At 39.7% G+C, this 20,363-nt stretch overlaps 1 protein-coding gene across 2 annotated transcripts in view; it reads left to right on the top strand.

Moving 5' to 3' along the window:
• The window catches only part of LOC121970545 (beta-galactosidase 8-like), a 62,676-nt gene extending 59,686 nt beyond the window's left edge, over positions 1-2,990 (top strand). For both annotated transcript variants that reach the window (XM_042521328.1, XM_042521337.1), the window contains one exon: positions 2,729-2,990. In XM_042521328.1, the coding sequence (XP_042377262.1) occupies positions 2,729-2,839 (111 nt within the window). In that variant the 3' untranslated portion in view covers positions 2,840-2,990. The remainder of the gene's footprint in view (positions 1-2,728) is intronic.
• The last annotated feature ends 17,373 nt before the right edge of the window (positions 2,991-20,363 follow it).

Below are 20,363 nucleotides of genomic sequence, written 5' to 3'. Positions count from 1 at the left end.
CGTTTCCCAGTCATGACGAGGCACATGACCTTCTTGGATACGGGAGCAACCACCACCGACTAGACAAAACCTTTTATGGAAAGCTAATATTTAATTTCCTAAAATAACTTTAGGTTAACCGAAAAGAACAATCAAATCACCAAGGAAAGAAAACTAAAAGAACACTATATCGAAAACAAATTCGAAACTCTAGAATCGTATGCCTCTTGTATTTAGTATTATTTCCAAAAATAACTAGTATGATGCGGAAACAAAAATTACTAGTTATACCTTTTAGAAAGACCTCTTGATCTTCTACCGTATTCCTCTTCTAACCTCGGACGTTATGTGGGCAACGATCTTCCGAGATGAGAACCACCAAGCACCTTCTTCTTCCTTACAAGTTTCGCCCATCAAAACTTCTCCTAGGACGAAGAGGTTCGGCCACCACCACCACGCTCCAAGGGATGCTAGAAAAGAGGTTTCTTTTCTCTCCTTCTTCTCCTTCTTAGATCCGCCACCAAAGCTATCTCCACCACGAGAAGGTTTCGGCCACACAAAGGAGAGGAGAGGAAAGAAAGGGCCACACCCAAGGAGAAAAGAGAGGAAAATAGAATAGAGTCGTTAGCCTTAAGCCTCCTCTACCCCTCTTTTATAATCCTTGGTCTTGTGCAAATAAGGAAAATTTAATAAAACTTCCTTAATTCTTGCCATCGAAAAGGAAAATTTATTTAATTAAAATAATTTTTCTTTTCAAATTATAATGGCCGTCCACTCTCCCAAACAAGGAGAGTTTTAATTAAAACAAAATTAAAACTTCCTAATTTATTTCTAGAAATTTATAAAATTTCTCCAATAATTTTAATCCTTCATGATTGGTTAATAAAAGAAATTTTATAAATTAAAATCTTTCTTTTAAACATGTGGATAATTTCCAAAAGGAAAGTTATCTCTAAAAATTAAAATCTCCTTTCAATCTACAAATAAGGAAAGATATTAAATCTTTTCTTAATCTTTTATAGAAACTAATAAAAGAGAATTTTTAATTTTAAACTTTCTTTAAATCATGAATATAATTAAAAGGAAAGTTTTTACCAAAATTAAAATTAACCTTTTAATCTACAAATAAGGAAAGAGATTTTAACTCTTCTCTTAATCTTTGTAGAATCTTATAAAAGGAAGGATTTAAATTTTTAAACTCTATTTTAAATTATATTATCCACATAAGAAAATTTTAAAATTAAAATTCATTTTTATTTTAATAGGACGACCACATGAATTCACCCATGAACCAAGGGCCGGCCTAGCTTGGTCTCCAAGCTAGCTTAGCCTATAGGACGGGTAAGAAGGTGGGTATAAGTGGGTATAAGACTTATAATTAAGAGGCTACGATAGGGACCGAGAGGAGGAATTGGTTTTGTCTCCGATAAAATTAAGCATCCCGTGCTCGAACACACAACTTAATTTTATCAATAATAATTCATTCCACTGAAGAACTATTATTGAACTATCGCACCAATCCCAAATTACATTTTGGGCTCCTTCTTATCACGAGTGTGTTAGTCTCCGTGTTTAAGATATCGAATGTCCACTAATTAAGTGAGTTATCGACAACTCATTTAATTAATATCTTAGTCTAAGAATAGTACCACTCAACCTTATCATCATGTCTGACTAGGTCCACCTGCAGGGTTTAACATGACAATCCTTATGAGCTCCTCTCGAGGACATTATCAACCTAGTATCTCTAGGACACGCTTCCTTCTATAATCAACAACACACACTATAAGTGATACCATTTCCCAACTTATCGGGCTTATTGATTCATCGAACTAAATTTCACCCATTGATAAATTAAAGAAATAAATATCAAATATATGTGCTTGTTATTATATTAGGATTAAGAGCACACACTTCCATAATAACCGAGGTCTTTGTTTCTTTATAAAATCAGTATAAAAGAAACGACCTCAAATGGTCCTACTCAATACACTCTAAGTGTACTAGTGTAATTATACAGTCAAGATAAATTGATACCTAATTACACTACGACCTTCTAATGGTTTGTTCCTTTCCATTTTGGTCGTGAGCTACTGTTTATAATTTATAAGGTACTGATAACATGATCTTCTGTGTGTGACACCACACACCATGTTATCTACAATATAAATTAATTGAACAACTACATTTATCACAAATGCAGACATTTGACCAATGTGATTCTTATTTCTAGATAAATGTTTTATACCAAAAGCTAGGCTTTTAGTATACATTCTAACACTTGCGTCAACTAACTGTTCCTCTTGGCCCGACCAGATCACTTGCCCCCTTGATGCGTTCAGTTTGGTTGATTTGAGTTGTTCGCTTGGCCTAATCGGCCTGTCCATCCTAGTTAACTCTATTTCAATTTTAGTTTAAATTGTTAATTTGCTAATAGAGGTGGAATGAAACTTTCTCCTACTAAAGGGTGGAATGGATTTAGTGGAATTAAATATTTTTTGGAAAAGATCATATCACTTCAAATTGTTCATCCAAACATTAGAATGAAATTGTAGGGTGAATGAACCTTACAATTTTATCCCATTCATATATAGCTAATGCTATGTTTGCCCTAGTGCTAATACACATCCATACTGCTTTATGAGGCATGGGTTTTTTGGCCAAAGAAAGCGTTCTCAACCCAACAATGCTCTTTCTAATTATTTATGTATTTGCAAGGAATAAACATGGATTTTGACACCAACTGCAGGTCATCTTAGAGTTACATGCACCAAATCCTGATTTCACAATCAACTTGGTGAAGAAACCAGACTTCACTTGTGGAACCAAGAGTAGAAGGAATGATAATTATCGAGAATAAGATTTGCTACTGAATGTACATACATTATAATTTCATTCTATTGAACATTTCCTTATGCGTTGATTCCCATAACAGCCCCCAACAGTTTGTACTCTTTTGTTTTTGTATCTATCTAGTGATCCATGCTGTTCAACCTGTGATTTTGTTAGTCTCTTTAATGGCCCACATTCATGATAAATTTATTAACATCCAAAAAGTTCTTGGATTGAGTTATCAATATCATCCACCAAAATTAATTTCAATTATTTGTGCTGTGATACAAAAGATGCATGACCGGAATTTAGATCATGCGTAATCATAATATGAAGTGCTAGTTTGCTTGCCTCCTCCGTTTCGTCCTCTTCCCTGTTATATCTTCCAAAGGCATTAGTTTGCTTGCCTGCCCGACAGTTTTTCAATTCCCCCTGAGGCTAGTCTCTGCAGTATGCCCATGATCCCAGAACCCATTTCAGCAGGAAGCACCACAGGGCTAGAAGCCTGCATTATCAACTTTTCCTTATTCTCTGCATTTGTGAAATGAAAAAGGACTCGTGGTCATGGATAGCAAAAAGCCTCCATCTTTGGTTTGAACAATTGGACTCAATCCCTCACCAAGTGGTGGCAGCTCCAATGGCTCCTCGGTTGGCAGGTCAATAGGACTACCAAATGCACCGCTGTTTCTAGGGGGAGAGAAATTAAAATTGTTCACTGCCATATTTATTCCCGAAGCTGTTTCTCTGCTTCATAGACCATTAGTGAAAGGTCAAGATCATCATAGAAATTGCCAGAGTGAGAGAATTGTTCGATTCCATCACCAGGACCAAAGAAATATCCTCCTGAAGCCAAAGATTCTTTTTCAAATTGCTTCCACAACTTCTCCCTGGGTGATTCTGGTTCACTGTTCTCAATCCCCAAGGGCTCTGTTCTATGCCTAGCACACTTAAAACCTCATTGGCAACAGACTCTGCGAAGGCATCTAATCTATGCGACCTGCTCAAGCTTGTTATCTTGCAACTAGAATCAGTGTCACCATGAGGGTTAATTCGATCCTGCCTGTACAGGCACTATCCCAACCTCTCACATTGGGATGGTGGAACCCACACTTAAGTAGTGGATCTCAATATCTCATTGTAAGAGATTGGGGCAGTGCCTGTACAGGCAGGGTAAAATTTACCCACCATGAGATAGAGTTTAGGTCTTCTGCTGCTCCATCCACGGTTACCACAGCACCATTTAGAAAATTGTCACCCTCAAGTGCGGTATCCACATCCAACAGTGGAGACTCTTGAATGTGACGATTGCTATGGCAAGACCGCCTCCACAGCTGATTCATGTGACTCGGTGTCAACCACTTCTTCCTGCAAAGTCACCAGCAGATTAAGGTCGTCCTGAAGTGCAGCCTCACCGTCTGGTTTAGTATCTTATCTTTAGGATGTTATGAGTTAATTAGGAAACAATTACGTGCTGGTGCTAGCCCTTTGACCGCTAGTACAAACCCTGGATTTCTTACCGAGAAACTTAGGATTAGGTTTACATCTACTATCTATATGTCTATGTTGTCTAGATATTTAGATAGACAGTTTTTCATGAGATCATGCATTCCATCTGTAGATGTTATTGATTATTACAGTTTGCAGAACTTAGTTTATTGCACTAGTTCAGTTAACATAGGTCTGTGTGCTTAACTATATAACAACTTAGTTAGAGTCGATGATCTTACCTATACCACTAGGGTCACGGTGTTGGTTAGTCCTAGGAAAATGTACCGGTTCCACTGTACAAAAATTTTTGTACAAGTGTCGAACATTTCCTTAAATAACCTATTGTGTTCTTTAGAAGTTAAATTAGGAATCGCAGACGGAACTTAACATCATTGATTCCAAATTTAACTTATCTGTTCTTAATTGTTTAGATTTGAATCGCAAGCGGAACTTAACACTATTGATTCAAATCTACCTAAGTTATTAATTCCATAAATATTAATTTCCAAAATTGGCTTCCAGGACTACATGGCGAGGCACATGACCTTCTTGGATATGGGAGCAACCACCACCGCCTAGGCAAAACCTTTTAAGGAAAGCTAATATTTATTTCCTTAAATAACTCTAGGTTAACAAAAAAAAACAATCGAATCACAAATTCGAAAAAGAAGAAAACACAAACTCGAAAAACTATTTCGAAAAACTAGATCTAATTGCCTCTTGTATTTAGAATTCTTACAAAGAAAATAACTAGTATGATGCGGAAGAAAATTACTAGTTATACCTTCTCTTTGTAAGCTAATAACCTCGAGATCTTTTGCCGTATTCCTCGCCTCGCCTTGGACGTCGTGTGGGCGACGATCCTCCAAGATGAACACCACCCAAAAGAGTCCTTCCTCTTCCTCTAGAATTCGGCCACCACCACCACCAAGGAGAAGAGAGCAAAGGGAAAGTGAGAAGGGATAGGGCCGGTCACCAAGAGATTGTTGGACCGAAAAGTAGCTAGGGGGGGGGGGGGGGTGAATAGCTCGTCGCGTGCTTCGTGGTTGGCGTTGCTTGTTTCTTGCGATGATGTGCAGCGGAAATGTACAAGAAACAAAATACAATGCTAACAAATGGATTTTACTTGGTATCCACCTCACAAGAGGTGACTAATCCAAGGATCCACACACTCACGCACCCTCCACTATGAAACACACTCCTCTACGGTAACTACCGAAGGCGGAGAAGCCTTTACAAACTCTCAATACAAGAAGAAAGGAAAGGATATGAAATACAAGCAAAAGCTTACAATAAACCCTAACCCTAACTTCTCTTCTTGCTTTTGATCCGCCTCTTGACTTGGAAGAACCTCCAAGAATCTTCAAGAACTGGCGATCTGAACTTGAGAGAGAGGTGTGGAGTCGCTGGTGAAGATCGGTGATGAATCGTATGAGCACTGCTGAAGGAAACGTTCGCCTGCAGCTAAATACGACGCCAACGGTCGGATCCCGATCGATTGGATTGCTCCCAATCGATCGGGGAGGCTTTGGATCGATCAACCGATCGATCCAGGGCTTATCGCGCACAAACAGCAGCTCCCAATCGATCCACCGATCGATTGGGACCTCTGGATCGATCCACGGATCGATACAAAAGGGTTCTGTTCGTGGGGACTCACTCGATCGATCAGCTGATCGATTGGGCATGATCCAATCGATCGGCTGATCGATCCAGATCTGCTGGATCAATCCGCTGATCAATCCAGATCTGCTGGATCAATCCGCTGATCAATCCAGATCTTGGTTTTTGCCCAAAAGCAAGTCCAAAGCCCCCTAAACCAACATTCAGTCAACCGTGACTTGTTGGTACATAAAACCTAGCATCCGGTCACCCTTGACCAGCTAGGACTCTCTCACCAAGTGTCTGGTCAATCCCTTTGACCCACTTGGACTTTTCTCCATCGTGCCAAGTATCTGGTCACTCCCTTGACCTACTTGGACTTTTCCTCATCGTGCCAAGTATCCGGTCAATGCCTTTGACCTACTTGGACTTTCACCAGATGTCTGGTCAACCTTGACCCATCTGGATTTCCCCGTGCCTGGCTTCACTCACCAGGACTTCCCTTCTGCTTAGCTTCACTCACTAGGACTTCTCTTCTGCCTGGCTTCACTCACCAGGTCTTTCACCTAGCTTCACTCACTAGGATTTTCTATCTGCCTAGCTTCACTCACTAGGTCTTTCACCTGGCTTCACTCACCAGGATTTTCCTTCTGCCTAACATCCCAGTTAGGACCTCTCAGTCAAGTATCTGGTCAACCTTGACCTACTTGACTCTTCTTCAATCAACCTGATCAGACCCTGATCAGAGGGAAATTGCACCAAACAATCTCCCCAAATGAACAACTGCACCTGCACTTGTCCATATCATCGAAGTCTTGTATTGTCAAACATTGAAACCCAAACCAAGACTCAAGTTTGGTCAACCAGGTCAACCTTGACCTGAGGGATATTGCACCAACAATCTCTTCCTTTTTGATGTTTGACAATACCACATGTAAGTTAGACTAATCCCATAGCCTAAACCTCCTTCATGCCACTAGGTAATGAAGGTATAAGTTAAACCCTTCATTCTCCTCCTAAGAGGGCAAACTCACTCTAGGTAATGAAGTCCTAACTTAAACCCTTCATTCTCCCCCTATTGGCACACATCAACAACATGCCCCATCCTTTGGCACACATCAACAAATTCACTTGTTGAAAACTCTCTCCTTTGAGACTCTCCCCCTGAAGAGTTGCTCATCGTTGTTCACAACTTCACTCGTTGTGATCAACACAACAATGAAAGTCTCATACCCTTCATTATTCTTAACCCTACATTCTCCCATTAATGTAGTCAAATGCCCATCCTAGAGCATTTCTAACTTAAACCACTTGAACAATGAGGATATCCAACCCCCATTAAAGTTCAAACGCTCAACCTTGAGCATTTTCTGAAAAGAAGGTTAACCACCTTCCAAGGTTCTTGAAAAATAGTGTTCATGTCTTTAAAGAGTCCCTCCCCCTAAAGACATGGTGGTAACTTCTGTCATTGCACCAACAATGACTTAGAATCCCTAAACCTTTAGGAAACCCAAATTTAGAAGTTTTGAGGTTCAAAAATTCAATATTGAAACCAACCTCAACCTAAACTTCAATTTAGTCTTCCTTAACCAATCCATCCTTGTTTTCAATGTGAAACCACTCTTTTTATGTATACACATGTATTTTGATGGGTTAGGAATGATTACCTAGACTAAAATAGGTTCAAAATTCTAAAAATAAGCTTTCCCAGCCAAAATCAGCATCTTCGATCGATTGGAGTTAGGTTCTAATCGATTGAACCCTGCTGAATCGATCCACTGATCGATTCAGTCTTCTTGGATCGATCGGCTGATCGATCCAGCGAGCTTCTGCTCGCGAGAAATGCCTTCTCAATCGATCGGCTGATCGATTGAGGCACTCCAATCGATCCACTGATCTATTGAAGGCCTGAAATTGTTGAAATTCAATTTCAGTCAATTTCAGAAACCCCTAGAAAATTTTACAAAATTCCAAAAATCGTAAAAATTTATGTAGACATTATTTAGGGTATAATTTATCATGGAAAAATAGTTTTCTATGAAAATACATCATATTTTCAAAGATTGATACAAACTTGAGAACTTATAAAAACTTTAGTGTTTTCTTCAAGTTTGTGTCTAACTATTCAATGGTGATTACTATCAAAAGATAGCCTTCACCAAGGTTTTCCAAAATCATTTTAAAAATATTTTTAAAACCAATATCCCACCATGTTCCTTGGGCTTAATGCACATGACTTGTACATTAGCTTTCCCAATGATGGGAAAACACATAACTATGTGTTTTGATGAATTTAAAACTCAAAAGAATGCACTAAATCAACATCTTGAATTTTGTTCATCATCCTTACATCTCACTTGTATCTAATGTGCACTAAAACACATACAAATCATCTTATAGGTCTTTGTGAGATGTAAAACAAGTCATCTAATGGTCTTTGTACCTAATCTAGGGATCATGCATATCTATCTAGGCATTTTGTAGATATTGAACATCCACCTAGGATGTCACTTGTTGACTTGTTGATTAATGTCATTTGTCCTTAATTTTAAGGAAATGAACATAATGCATGATAATGTTATGACATACATAAAAATGAAATAGCTTTCAAAAGAAAGATTCCTATAACTACATGATGTATGTATGACATGACATGGTATTTTTATATTTTTCATAGTAAGTCATGAATGCAAAATACAAAACTAAATATGATGTCATGACATATAGTGAGCAAACAATCATGGCAAGGTTTAGCATAAATAAAATACTAGATTACCTATCTAAGTGTCCTTAAACCTTAGCTAAGTTAAAACTTAACCCTAGATTGCCCTCTAAATGCTCCAAGAAAATGCCAAAGCCTAAATTGACATTTTTAGTTCTCTTGATTAACTTATGCCAATTGAAATTAAGTTTATTCCTCAAATGTTGGCATATTTCGTTCTTCCACAAGAGTAGCACTTTAAATTAAGGCTTAGATTGACCTTAAATTTCCTAAGAACATACAAAAATCCCAACTTGGTAGTTCTTATGATTTTCCCCAATTTGTGTCACTTAAAATATCATCCAATTTATCAAATTGCGACACATTTTACTCTTCCCAAGAGTAAACATAAATCCATTTCATTTTCAAAGGTTAATAATAACCTTGAAAATGCTCCTTGAGTGTCAATTTCTTCAAAGTTGGGTTAACTACCCTTCTTCTTAGAGTTGACACTCTCTAACCCTTCTATGGGGTAGAGAAGATGCTCCTAGGAACCCAAAATCTATTGGTGCTCCTTGGATGCTCTAGGTATTCACTAGGGATAACTTCCCTAGATACCTCCCTAGTGAGCTTGTTTGGTTTCTTAGAAGCCTTGGTCACTTTTTCTAGGTCAACTCTAGGGATAGCCTCCCTTGTGACCTTGTTAGTGACTTTCTTAGACTTTTTAGAAGTCTTAGTCACATTTGTTGTTGCAAAGATACTTTTAGGGATGACTTCCCTTGTATCCTTGACTTGACTTCTAGACTTAGGGTTGGTTCCATAGCTATATGGAACCCTATGGTAAGTAGGTACATCCTTTTTGATTTTAGGTTTGTATCCCAAATCTCTATGGTCATTGGATGACCCTTGTTGTCCTAAACCTAGATTTTGCTCATTTTACCCTTTAAGGATATTTTCCATCCTTTTTAGGGTTTTTTCTAGTTGTCAAGTCTTGACCTCAAGACTTGATTTTCCATCACTAAGTCCTTAATTTTTGGTTTTCCATTAAATTCATAAGCATTTTTATTTCTAGGCTTATAGTTATTGACCTTAGTGTTCTTGCCTAGTTTTTTATCTACATTTCTAGCCCTAGGTTGAGAGGTTTTAGCATGATAAGCTACATGATTTTCCTTAATTTTATCATGCCTCCTATTTTCATGGTAAATAGCATTAAAATGATATAAGTTAGTACTAGCATGCTCTTTACCATAATTTAAAGGGGTAGGCTCAATAAAAGATGCCTTCTTTTTTACCTTGGAGGCTCCCCCTTGAGTTGAGCTTCCTCCAAGAGCCTTGACCACCTTCTTCTTCCCCTTAGGGCATTGACTTCGGTAATGCCCCTTTTGATTGCAAGAGAAACACACAATGTGCTCCTTACTCTTCTTTGTATTTGGGATGGTCTTCTTGGGCTTCTCCTTGCCCTTTTGTGCCACTTGACCCTTCTTCTTGGCCAATTTAGGGCATTTACTTTTGTAATGCCCTTTTTCCCTACATTCAAAGCATATAATATGATTTTTTTATTAGTAATTGAAATTGTTATACCTTTGCTTGTAGGGGTGACATCTTCTCCTTTTGATCCGGAGGTAGAAGCTTCCTCTTGATCCGAAGATGATACTCCTCCAATAGATTTGACTTGATTCGTGGAGGTGGAAGCTTCTTCATCCTCTTCTTCTCTTGACCCGGATGTGGAGGATTCTTCTTGCTCTTGATCCGGTGTCAATGAAGATTGCTCCCCCTCAATCCTAGAGGTGGAGGCTTCACCTTCATCTTCATCCTCTTGTACATGAAACAAGGAATATACTCCTTCCTTGCTCTTTTGATTGCTCTCCTTTGAGGATGAAGCTTCTTCTTGGACTTCTTCTTTGGAAGTTGAGCATCTCTCAACTTCGGAGTCCTCTTCCTCTTCCTCCAATGAGTCACCCTCTTTGGATTCCTCTTGATTTGGTATAGTGGAGGGGATCTCATGAATTGATGCCAACTTGCTCCAAAGCTCCTTGGCATCCTTGAATTCTCCAACTTGAGCCAAAATGTGGCAAGGCAATAAGTTGACCAAAAGCTTGGTCACTTTATCATTTGTCTCACTCCTTTGAATATGCTCTTTACTCCATTTGCTTTTCTTGAGAGGCTTGCCCTTGGAGTTTGTTGGAGCTTCGAAACCATCCATAAGAGCAAACCATTGCTCTATCTCCATCATCAAGAAATTTTCGATTCTTGATCTCCAAGAATCGTTGCTTGTAGATGTGTACGGTGGAGCCACCCTCGTGTCAAATCCAAGTCCATCTTGGAATTGCATCTTGAAGTTGAGCCTTTTGATGAAGTCTTCGACTTGTAGGATTTCTTCAACTTCTTCACCCTCTAGCTTTGCTTGTTTAGTTTGCCCCTTCCGACGATGATTCCGGTGAAGAGCGACCTCGCTCTGATACCACTTGTTGGGACCTAAAAGTAGCTAGAGGGAGGGGGGGGGGGGGGGGAATAGCTCGTCGCGTGCTTCGTGGTTGCCGTTGCTTGTTTCTTGCGATGATGTGCAGCGGAAATGTACAAGAAACAAAATACAATGCTAACAAATGGATTTTACTTGGTATCCACCTCACAAGAGGTGACTAATCCAAGGATCCACACACTCACGCACCCTCCACTATGAAACACACTCCTCTACGGTAACTACCGAAGGCGGAGAAGCCTTTACAAACTCTCAATACAAGAAGAAAGGAAAGGATATGAAATATAAGCAAAAGCTTACAATAAACCCTAACCCTAACTTCTCTTCTTGATTTTGATCCGCCTCTTGACTTGGAAGAACCTCCAAGAATCTTCAAGAACTGGCGATCTGAACTTGAGAGAGAGGTGTGGAGTCGCTGGTGAAGATTGGAGATGAATCGTATGAGCACTGTTGAAGGAAACGTTCGCCTGCAGCTAAATACGACGCCAACGGTCGGATCCCGATCGATTGGATTGCTCCCAATCGATAGGGGAGGCTTTGGATCGATCAACCGATCGATCCAGAGTGCCTCTGTGCTTTCTGGAATAGCCTGGATCGATCGGCTGATCGATCCAGGGCTTATTGCGCACAAACAGCAGCTCCCAATCGATCCACCGATCGATTGGGACCTCTGGATCGATCCACGGATCGATCCAAAAGGGGTCTGTTCGTGGGGACTCACCCGATCGATCAGCTGATCGATTGGGCATGATCCAATCGATCGACTGATCGATCCAGATCTGCTGGATCAATCCGCTGATCAATCCAGATCTTGGTTTTTGCCCAAAAGCAAGTCCAAAGCCCCCTAAACCAACATTCAGTCAACCGTGACTTGTTGGTACATAAAACCTTGCATCCGGTCACCCTTGACCAGCTATGACTCTCTCACCAAGTGTCTGGTCAATCCCTTTGACCCACTTGGACTTTTCTCCATCGTGCCAAGTATCTGGTCACTCCCTTGACCTACTTGGACTTTTCCTCATCGTGCCAAGTATCCGGTCAATGCCTTTGACCTACTTGGACTTTCACCAGATGTCTGGTCAACCTTGACCCATCTGGATTTCCCCGTGCCTGGCTTCACTCATCATGACTTCCCTTCTGCCTAGCTTCACTCACTAGGACTTCTCTTCTGCCTGGCTTCACTCACCAGGTCTTTCACCTACCTTCACTCACTAGGATTTTCTATCTGCCTAGCTTCACTCACTAGGTCTTTCACCTGGCTTCACTCACCAGGATTTTCCTTCTACCTAACATCCCAGTTAGGACCTCTTAGTCAAGTATCTGGTCAACCTTGACCTACTTGACTCTTCTTCAATCAACCTGATCAGACCCTGATCAGAGGGAAATTGCACCAAACAATCTCCCCAAATGAACAACTGCGCCTGCACTTGTCCATATCATCGAAGTCTTGTATTGTTAAACATTGAAACCCAAACCAAGACTCAAGTTTGGTCAACCAGGTCAACCTTGACCTGAGGGATATTGCACCAACAGAGATCTCCAAGCAAGAGAATAAGAGTTGTGTCTCATGAAGCCCCCTCACCCCTTCTTTTATATTACTTCCCCAAGGCAAATAAGAAAAAACTTTTTACAAAAAATAAAATCATCCAAGAGTTTTTCATTTTTCCTTTTAATTTTTCCTTTTCTTTCCTCTTGATTTAATCAATCACCAAATTTAATTTTGTGATGATTTTAAATAATTTAATATGGCCAGCCACTTGCTTGGGCACCAAGCAAGGTGGTCGGCCACCTCATCAAGGGGAAAAAGGAATTTTATTTTTATAAAATTTTACAAGAAAAACTCTTATAAAATTTTACAAGCTCTCTTTCCTAAAGTAGGAGTTTAAAAAGGAAAGTTCTAAAAATTAAAACCATGTTTTAAAATTTAAAACTTCTCTTACAAAATTTTCTTTTTTAACATGATGATAGAAAATTTAATTTTAAAACTTATCTTCCTTTTTTTCTTAAACCATGAGGATGGTTAAAAAAGGAAAGTTTAAAAATTTTAAAACTCTCTATTAAAATGTGTGGCCTAATTCAAATAAGGAAAATTTTAAAAATTAAAATCTCTCTTTTAAAACTTATAATTTTCTACAAAGAGAAGATTTAAAAAATTCAAAACACCCCTCCTTTTTGAATTAATCTTGGCCGACCCCTATAAGCTTGGTCACTAAGCAATAGGGCCGACCCCTATAAGAGGATGTGGTCGGCCATTGCTCGGTCACCAAGCAATGGTCTGACCCCCTTCTTGGACACCAAGAAGAGCCTTACATTTGGATGGACTTGAGGCTATAATGAGGCTATGACAGGGACCTAGAGGAGAAATTGGTTTTGGCCTTCCGATGAGCTTGAGTATCCCGTGCTCGCCCCGAACACACAACTCAAGTTCATCGATAATAACTCATTCCACTAGAGAGTTATTATCGCACTACCACACCAATCCCAAATTACATTATGGGCTCCTTCTTATCATGAGTGTGTTAGTCTCCCTATGTTTAAGATTACGAGTGTCCACTAATTAAGTAAGTTACTGACAACTCACTTAATTAATATCTAGCTCCAAGAGTAGTACCACTCAACTTCATTGTCATGTCGGACTAGGTCCACCTGCAGGGTTTAACATGACAATCCTTATGAGCTCCTCTTGGGGACATTCTCAACCTAGATAACTAGGATACAGATTCCTTCTATAATCAACAACACACACTATAAGTAATATCATTTCTCAACTTATCGGACATATTGATTTATCGAGCTAAACCTCACCCTTTGATAAGTCAAAGAAATAAATATTAAATATATATGTTTGTTATTATATTAGGATTAAGAGCACATACTTCCATAATAACTAAGGTCTAGTTCTTTTACTAAGTTAGTACAAAAAGAACTTACCTAAATGATCCTACTCAATACACTTTAAAGTGTATCAGTGTAATTTATTAGTAAAGATCAACTAATACTTAATTACACTACGACTATTCTGATAGTTTGTTCCTTTCCATCTTAGTCATGAGAAACTTGTTTATAATTTATAGAGAACCGACAACATGATCTTCTGAGTGTGACACCATACTCCATGTTATCTACTATATAAATTAATTGAACAAATACATTTAACAAATAAATGTAGACATTGACCAATGTGATTCTTTTATTTCAACAAATAAATGTTTACAAAAGCTAGGCTTTTAGTATACACTCTAACAATCTCCCACTTATACTAAAAGACTAAGCTGTCATATCTGTTGCCTTACATCTGATTCTCATCCCCTCCACATGCCGATCAAAAGCTTTCGCCGGAAGGGCCTTTGTGAAAGGATCTGCTAGGCTATCTTCTGATGTAATCTTGGCGACAACAACTTCTCCTCGCTTGACGATATCTCGTATCAGGTGGTACTTGCATTCTATATGTTTTCTTGCCTTATGAGCTCGTGGTTCCTTCGAGTTTGCAACTGCACCGCTATTATCACAATAAATTGTGATGATCTTGGGCAAACCAGGAATCACATCTAAGTCCATTAGAAAGTTCCTGAGCCATACAGTTTCTTTGGCTGCCTCAGAGGCTGCCACATACTCAGCTTCCATGGTTGAGTCTGAGACGCATTTCTGCTTAACACTCCTCCATGCAATGGCTCCACCTCCTAGAGTAAACACATAGCCTGACGTAGACTTACTATTGTCCCTATCTGATTGGAAATCCGAATCCGTGTAACCCACAGGGAGCAAATCGTCTCTAGTCCTTCTCAGGTACTTTAAAATATGCTTCATAGCAGTCCAATGTCCTTGTCCAGGGTTACTTTGATATCTGCTAACCATGCCCACGGCAAAACAGATATCAGGTCTCGTACACAACATTGCATACATAAGGCTTCCTACAGCCGAAGCATAAGGAACTGCCTTCATGTCCTCAATCTCCTTTGATGTCTTCGGGGACATCTCTTTAGATAAGGTTACTCCATGCCTAAAAGGTAAGAAACCTTTCTTGGAGTTTTGCATGCTAAAACGAGCAAGGATTGTATCTATATATAAGGCTTGGGATAGGCACAACATTTTTTTCTTGCGATCTCTTATAACTTTGATCCCAAGAATGTGTGCACATTCTCCTAAGTCTTTCATATCAAATTGTTTGGACAACCATACCCTTACCTCCGATAATACCTTGACATTGTTGCCAATTAACAAAATATCATCTACGTATAAGAAATACTACCACGTTTCCGTTACACTTCTTGTATACACAAGACTCATCTGGAAACTAAATAAACCCATATGACTGGATTACTTCATTAAACCGGATGTTCCAAGATCTTGAAGCTTGCTTCAGTTCATAAATGGACCGATTGAGCTTACACACTAGATGCTTTTGGCACTTTTCAATGAACCATTCTGGTTGCTTCATATGGATGTTTTCTTCAAGACTTCCATTAAGGAAAGCTGTCTTGACATCCATTTGCCAAATCTCATAATCCATATGAGCGACAATGGATAAGAGTATCCGGATAGACTTAAGCATGGCTACCGGTGAAAAAGTCTCCTCATAGTCGATTCCCTCTTTCTGAGTATACCCTTTTGCAACAAGCCTTGCTTTGAAGGTTTCTACCTTCCCATCTATCCCTCTTTTCCTTTTGTAGATCCACTTGCATCCAATGACTTTTACACCATCAGGTGGTTCTACTAGCTCCCAGACCTTATTAGAGTACATAGACTCCATTTCAGAATTCTTTGCCTTTTGCCAAGATACCGCATCTATATCTTGGAGTGCTTCATCATATGTCCGGGGATCAGGTTCATGTTTACCAAGGATCAAGTCGAATACTCTCCCAAAAACATGAATCTCTCAGGCTGCCTTACAACTCTCCCACTACGACGAGGCACCGTCTGTGGTTGTGTATTATGTGTGGCACGTGTTGCAGTCTCTTGTGGTACTTCATCTTGTACTGTTGGTACTGAAATAGACGTGTCATCTCTAAGTTCTTCTAGAACAATTTTGCTACTGGGTTTGTGATCCATTATATAGTCTTCTTCTAAAAACTGGGCATTGGTGCTAACAATGACCTTCTGGTCTTTAGGACTATAAAATAAACAGCCTTTCGTTCCTTTGGGATAACCCACAAACACACGAACTTCTGTACGAGATTCTAACTTATCAGCATCTGGTTTCAGCACATGTGCTGGACTACCCCAAATCCGAATATGTCTTAGACTGGGTTTCCGCCCATTCCACAATTCTGTGGGAGTAGAAGATACTGATTTAGAAGGTACTAAGTTCAGAATGTGCGCTGCTGTTTCCAGAGCGTATCCCCAAAATGATTTTGGTAATTCTGAATAACTCATCATCGATCTAACCATCTCCATAAGAGTCCTATTCCTTCATTCTGCCACACCATTCTGTTGGGGTGTACAAGGTGCGGACAATTGGGATTGAATCCCGGTCTCTGATAAGTAATTCATAAACTCTCCTAAGAGGTGTTCGCCACCACGATCAGACTGTAGTGTCTTGATACTTTTACCTAGACGTTTCTCCACATCAGCCTTGTACTCTTTGAACTTATCAAAGCATTCAGACTTGCGGCGCATCAGGTAAATGTATCCATATCTTGAATAATCGTCTATAAAAGAAACAAAATATTCAAAATCACCTCTAGCCTGGATAGACATAGGACCACACAAATCAGAATGAACCAGTTCTAACGCTTCTTTGGCTCTATACCCCTTGGCCTTAAAAGGTCTCTTGGTCATTTTATCCTCCAAGCAGGATTCACATGTTGGAAAGTTTTCCAGCTCTAATGGACCTAAGAGTCCATCGGCTACAAGCCTTTGAATCCTACTTAAGTAATATGACCAAGCCTTAGATGCCAAAGATGTGTTTGGTTCATTTCCGAAGGTTCTTTTCTCTTATTTGAGTTAGAAGATGTGTTATTAATTTCCATATTTTACTTCGTGGGAGAAATTAGATTTAAAGTATATAAATTACCTACCAATGCACCAGAATAGATAATCACCTTATTTCTCTTTATAACCACATTGTTACTGATCCTGTCCGAATGCTGAATCAACGGATGCTGGGTACGTGGCGCTCTCCGACTGCTGACGTAGATCTTCAACCGGTCGTATGGAACTTCGGCGAACCTGCAAGGAAGTCGAGCCGGGAAGGGGTTCCCGACGATGACCCTCCGACACTCAAGTCAGGCAGACGAAAAACAAGAAGGTGGCTTCCAGGATCAGAGATTTCATACCTCCGGTGAAGTCTAAGGGCTCTTATATAGAGCTATGGGAGCTTGGTGCACACAAACCGAGGTGTACACGTGTCCTATACCATACCGCAGCATGGGCTTGTCAGAAGAGCATGTCTGACGCCATACTGCTAAAGTCTGAGAGTCTCCTCGATGGGACAGCAGAACCCTTTGTCGTACGATACTGAGTATGACCTGGTCCTCGAACATGCCTGTTGTCAGCAACAGGAGTTACTAAGATGACGTCCCCACTGTCCCACACTTTTTGACTTCCTCTTCCTGGATCAACCATCAAGCCGCTCAGCCAGAACATTCGCCTTTGATCTGACGTAGGTGGTCGTCAGTCCGGGAAGGTTCAGGGTCGTCGCCTGCTCGGCTCTCGTAGCCTGACACCCTGGCCGAGCGGGCAGACTGCTCGACCTTTACTCTTGCCTTGCACCGCGGCCGAGCGGACTATCCGCTCGGCCATATGATCTTCTTCATTGGAAATCTGGACTCACGGCCAGATGGTTGTTCTCTCGGATGAAGGTCATTGCCTAGTGATCGGCATGTCCCGCCCGCTCGTCGAGCCCATGGGGTTGACCCCCCTTTGACTGTTGACCTTCACGTGTCGTTGACCTTTCCCTCATGAGGGCCCCCCGGCCTTACCACCGGATCAGTTACTAAAAGAAACTGAATATCCATCCAAATACAGTTTAGAAACTGAAATTAAATTCTTTCTAAAACTGGGTACATAAATACAATTTCTTAAAACCAAATTTCTATTCCTATTAAAAGATAAGTAGACGTCTCCCACTGCAACAGCTGCCACTTTAATAGCATTGCCCATGTAGACGGTAATCTCTCCTTCAGTTAGTCATCGGGTTTCCTGGAACCCTTGCAAGGAATTGTAGACATGATCAGTGGCTCCCGTATCTACACACCAGGTGCTGGTAGATAACACCGCTAAACATGTTTCAACAACTAGAGTATGAGATATACCTTTATTGTTTTGATTCCTACGAGGACAGTCCGCCTTCCAATGCCCTGTCTGCTTGCAAATGAAGCACTTGCCTTTCAGCTTCTTCATTCCATCTTTTTGTCCATGAGGTTTATTCTAACTTTTTGTCCCTGAGGACACTTGGCATGAGACGGTAAGTCCAAGTGAGTCAAAGGATTGACTGAACACTTGGTGAAAAACTCCCAGCAGGTGAAGGTTGACTGGATGCTAGGCATGAGAAGTTCCAACAGGTCACAATTGACCGGATGTCAATTTTGAGAACCCTTGAGCTTGAGTTAAGCAAGTCAAGGGTGGTCAATCGATCAGCCGATCGATTGAACTGAAACTCAATCGATCAGCCGATCGATTGGGAGAGTGCTGCGATAAACAGTAACCCAATCAATCGATCGATCGATTAGGAGCCTAGATCGTGAGCATATAAGCCTCCCCAATCGATCAGCTGATCGATTGGGCACCGCCAATCGATCGGGCGATCGATTGGGGTTGGATTTCTCGTGCGGATGCGAGACAGCTGAATCAATCGGTCGATCTATTCAGGCTTTTCCAGCAAGAGCACAGAGGTGTTCTAAATCAATCGACTGATCGACTCAAGTCTCCCCAATTGATTTGGATATGACCGTTGTGCAGGTAGAGAGTGATGGATGACTGCGATTGCGTGGATGTGACGTGGCAATCAATTGAGAGTAAGCCCAATTGATTGGGAGTCTTAGAAGCGTCGGGTATAAAGCCATGGCAAACTTTCTTCCCCGTAGTGTTCTTTCGCTCGAGCCTTCTTCAAGCACACGATCTTCTCCGATACTCTCCGCCGGTTCTTGGAAGCTCTTGGGGACAAGTATTGTTGCACTTCCAAGGTTCAAGAGGTGATCTACATCAATAAGATCAAACAAGAAGAGGTTTTTACTTTGCATTCTTGTATTTTCTTCTTGCATGCATTGTATCTTGCTGTGTGAGTGTTGTACGAGGTTTCTCCACCTCTGGTAGTTACCAAGAAGGAGTGTTTTTCATAGTGGAGAGTGTGTCGTGTGTGGATCATTGGATTAGTCAACTCTTCTTGAGATGGATACCAAGTAAATACTTGCGTTAGCGTTGTAAGTGTTGCTTCGAGTTCTATCCGCTGGATATCATCATCACCGAAGCAAGCAAATGAAGCACGACGAGCTATTCACCCCCTTTAGCTACAAATCAACCCTAACAACAATTACTTTGAAATTACTTTTAGAAAAGTTTTTGAAATCACTTTGAAATTATTACTTAGAAAATTTTGTTTAACATTGTTTTGCCAAAGTTATTTTGATTTTTTTAAAAAAAATTAAAGAAGTTTTTGTAAAGTTTTACTTCAAAAATATTTTTAAAAATAACACCTTAGAAGTTTGCATTAAACTTCCCTTAAAAATAATATTGAGAATTTTACTTTAAACCTTCTTTTGAAAATCTTACTTACAGAATTTTTCTTAACGTTTCTGTCGAAGTTCTTTAAAAAGTCATACTTTAAAAAATTTAAATCTTTGGAAATTAATTTTAAATAGAACTTTAAAATATTTTTGAAAAGTTATTACTTTTGAAAACTTACTTGCAAATTTTTTTTAATATATTTACTCCTCCTTCAAATAAAGCTAAGTTTTTATTTAAAACCATCACTTTGCAATTTTTTAAGTAGTTGGTTTTTTAAAACCTTATTTTCTTTCAAAATTACTTGACATATGTGTTTGAGGCTTGCTTGAAAAACTAAGAATGCAAAATTCTTTTTCTCAAATTGCTCCTTAGTTATTTATACTTAATGTATGTATTTTTTAATGTATGCCAAAGGGTGAGGATAGTGGGTTAGGTTAGAAAAATTATCTACTCACTTTAAACATTTTATGCTATATTACCTTATTTTATTTTTTTCTAACTTTAACCTGACTTGTCATTACGTCAAAAAGGGAGAAATTGTTGATACAGGTTGCACTAATAATCTAGTTTTGATGTATGACAAATAGATTAAAGTTAGATGTGATGTTTGTCTAACCT

The sequence above is a fragment of the Zingiber officinale genome, chromosome 1B (assembly GCF_018446385.1).
Source record: "Zingiber officinale cultivar Zhangliang chromosome 1B, Zo_v1.1, whole genome shotgun sequence".
Classification (NCBI taxonomy): Eukaryota; Viridiplantae; Streptophyta; class Magnoliopsida; order Zingiberales; family Zingiberaceae; genus Zingiber; species Zingiber officinale.
The sequence above is the reverse complement of the archived record's forward strand: the minus strand, read 5'-3'. Positions and strand labels throughout refer to the sequence as shown.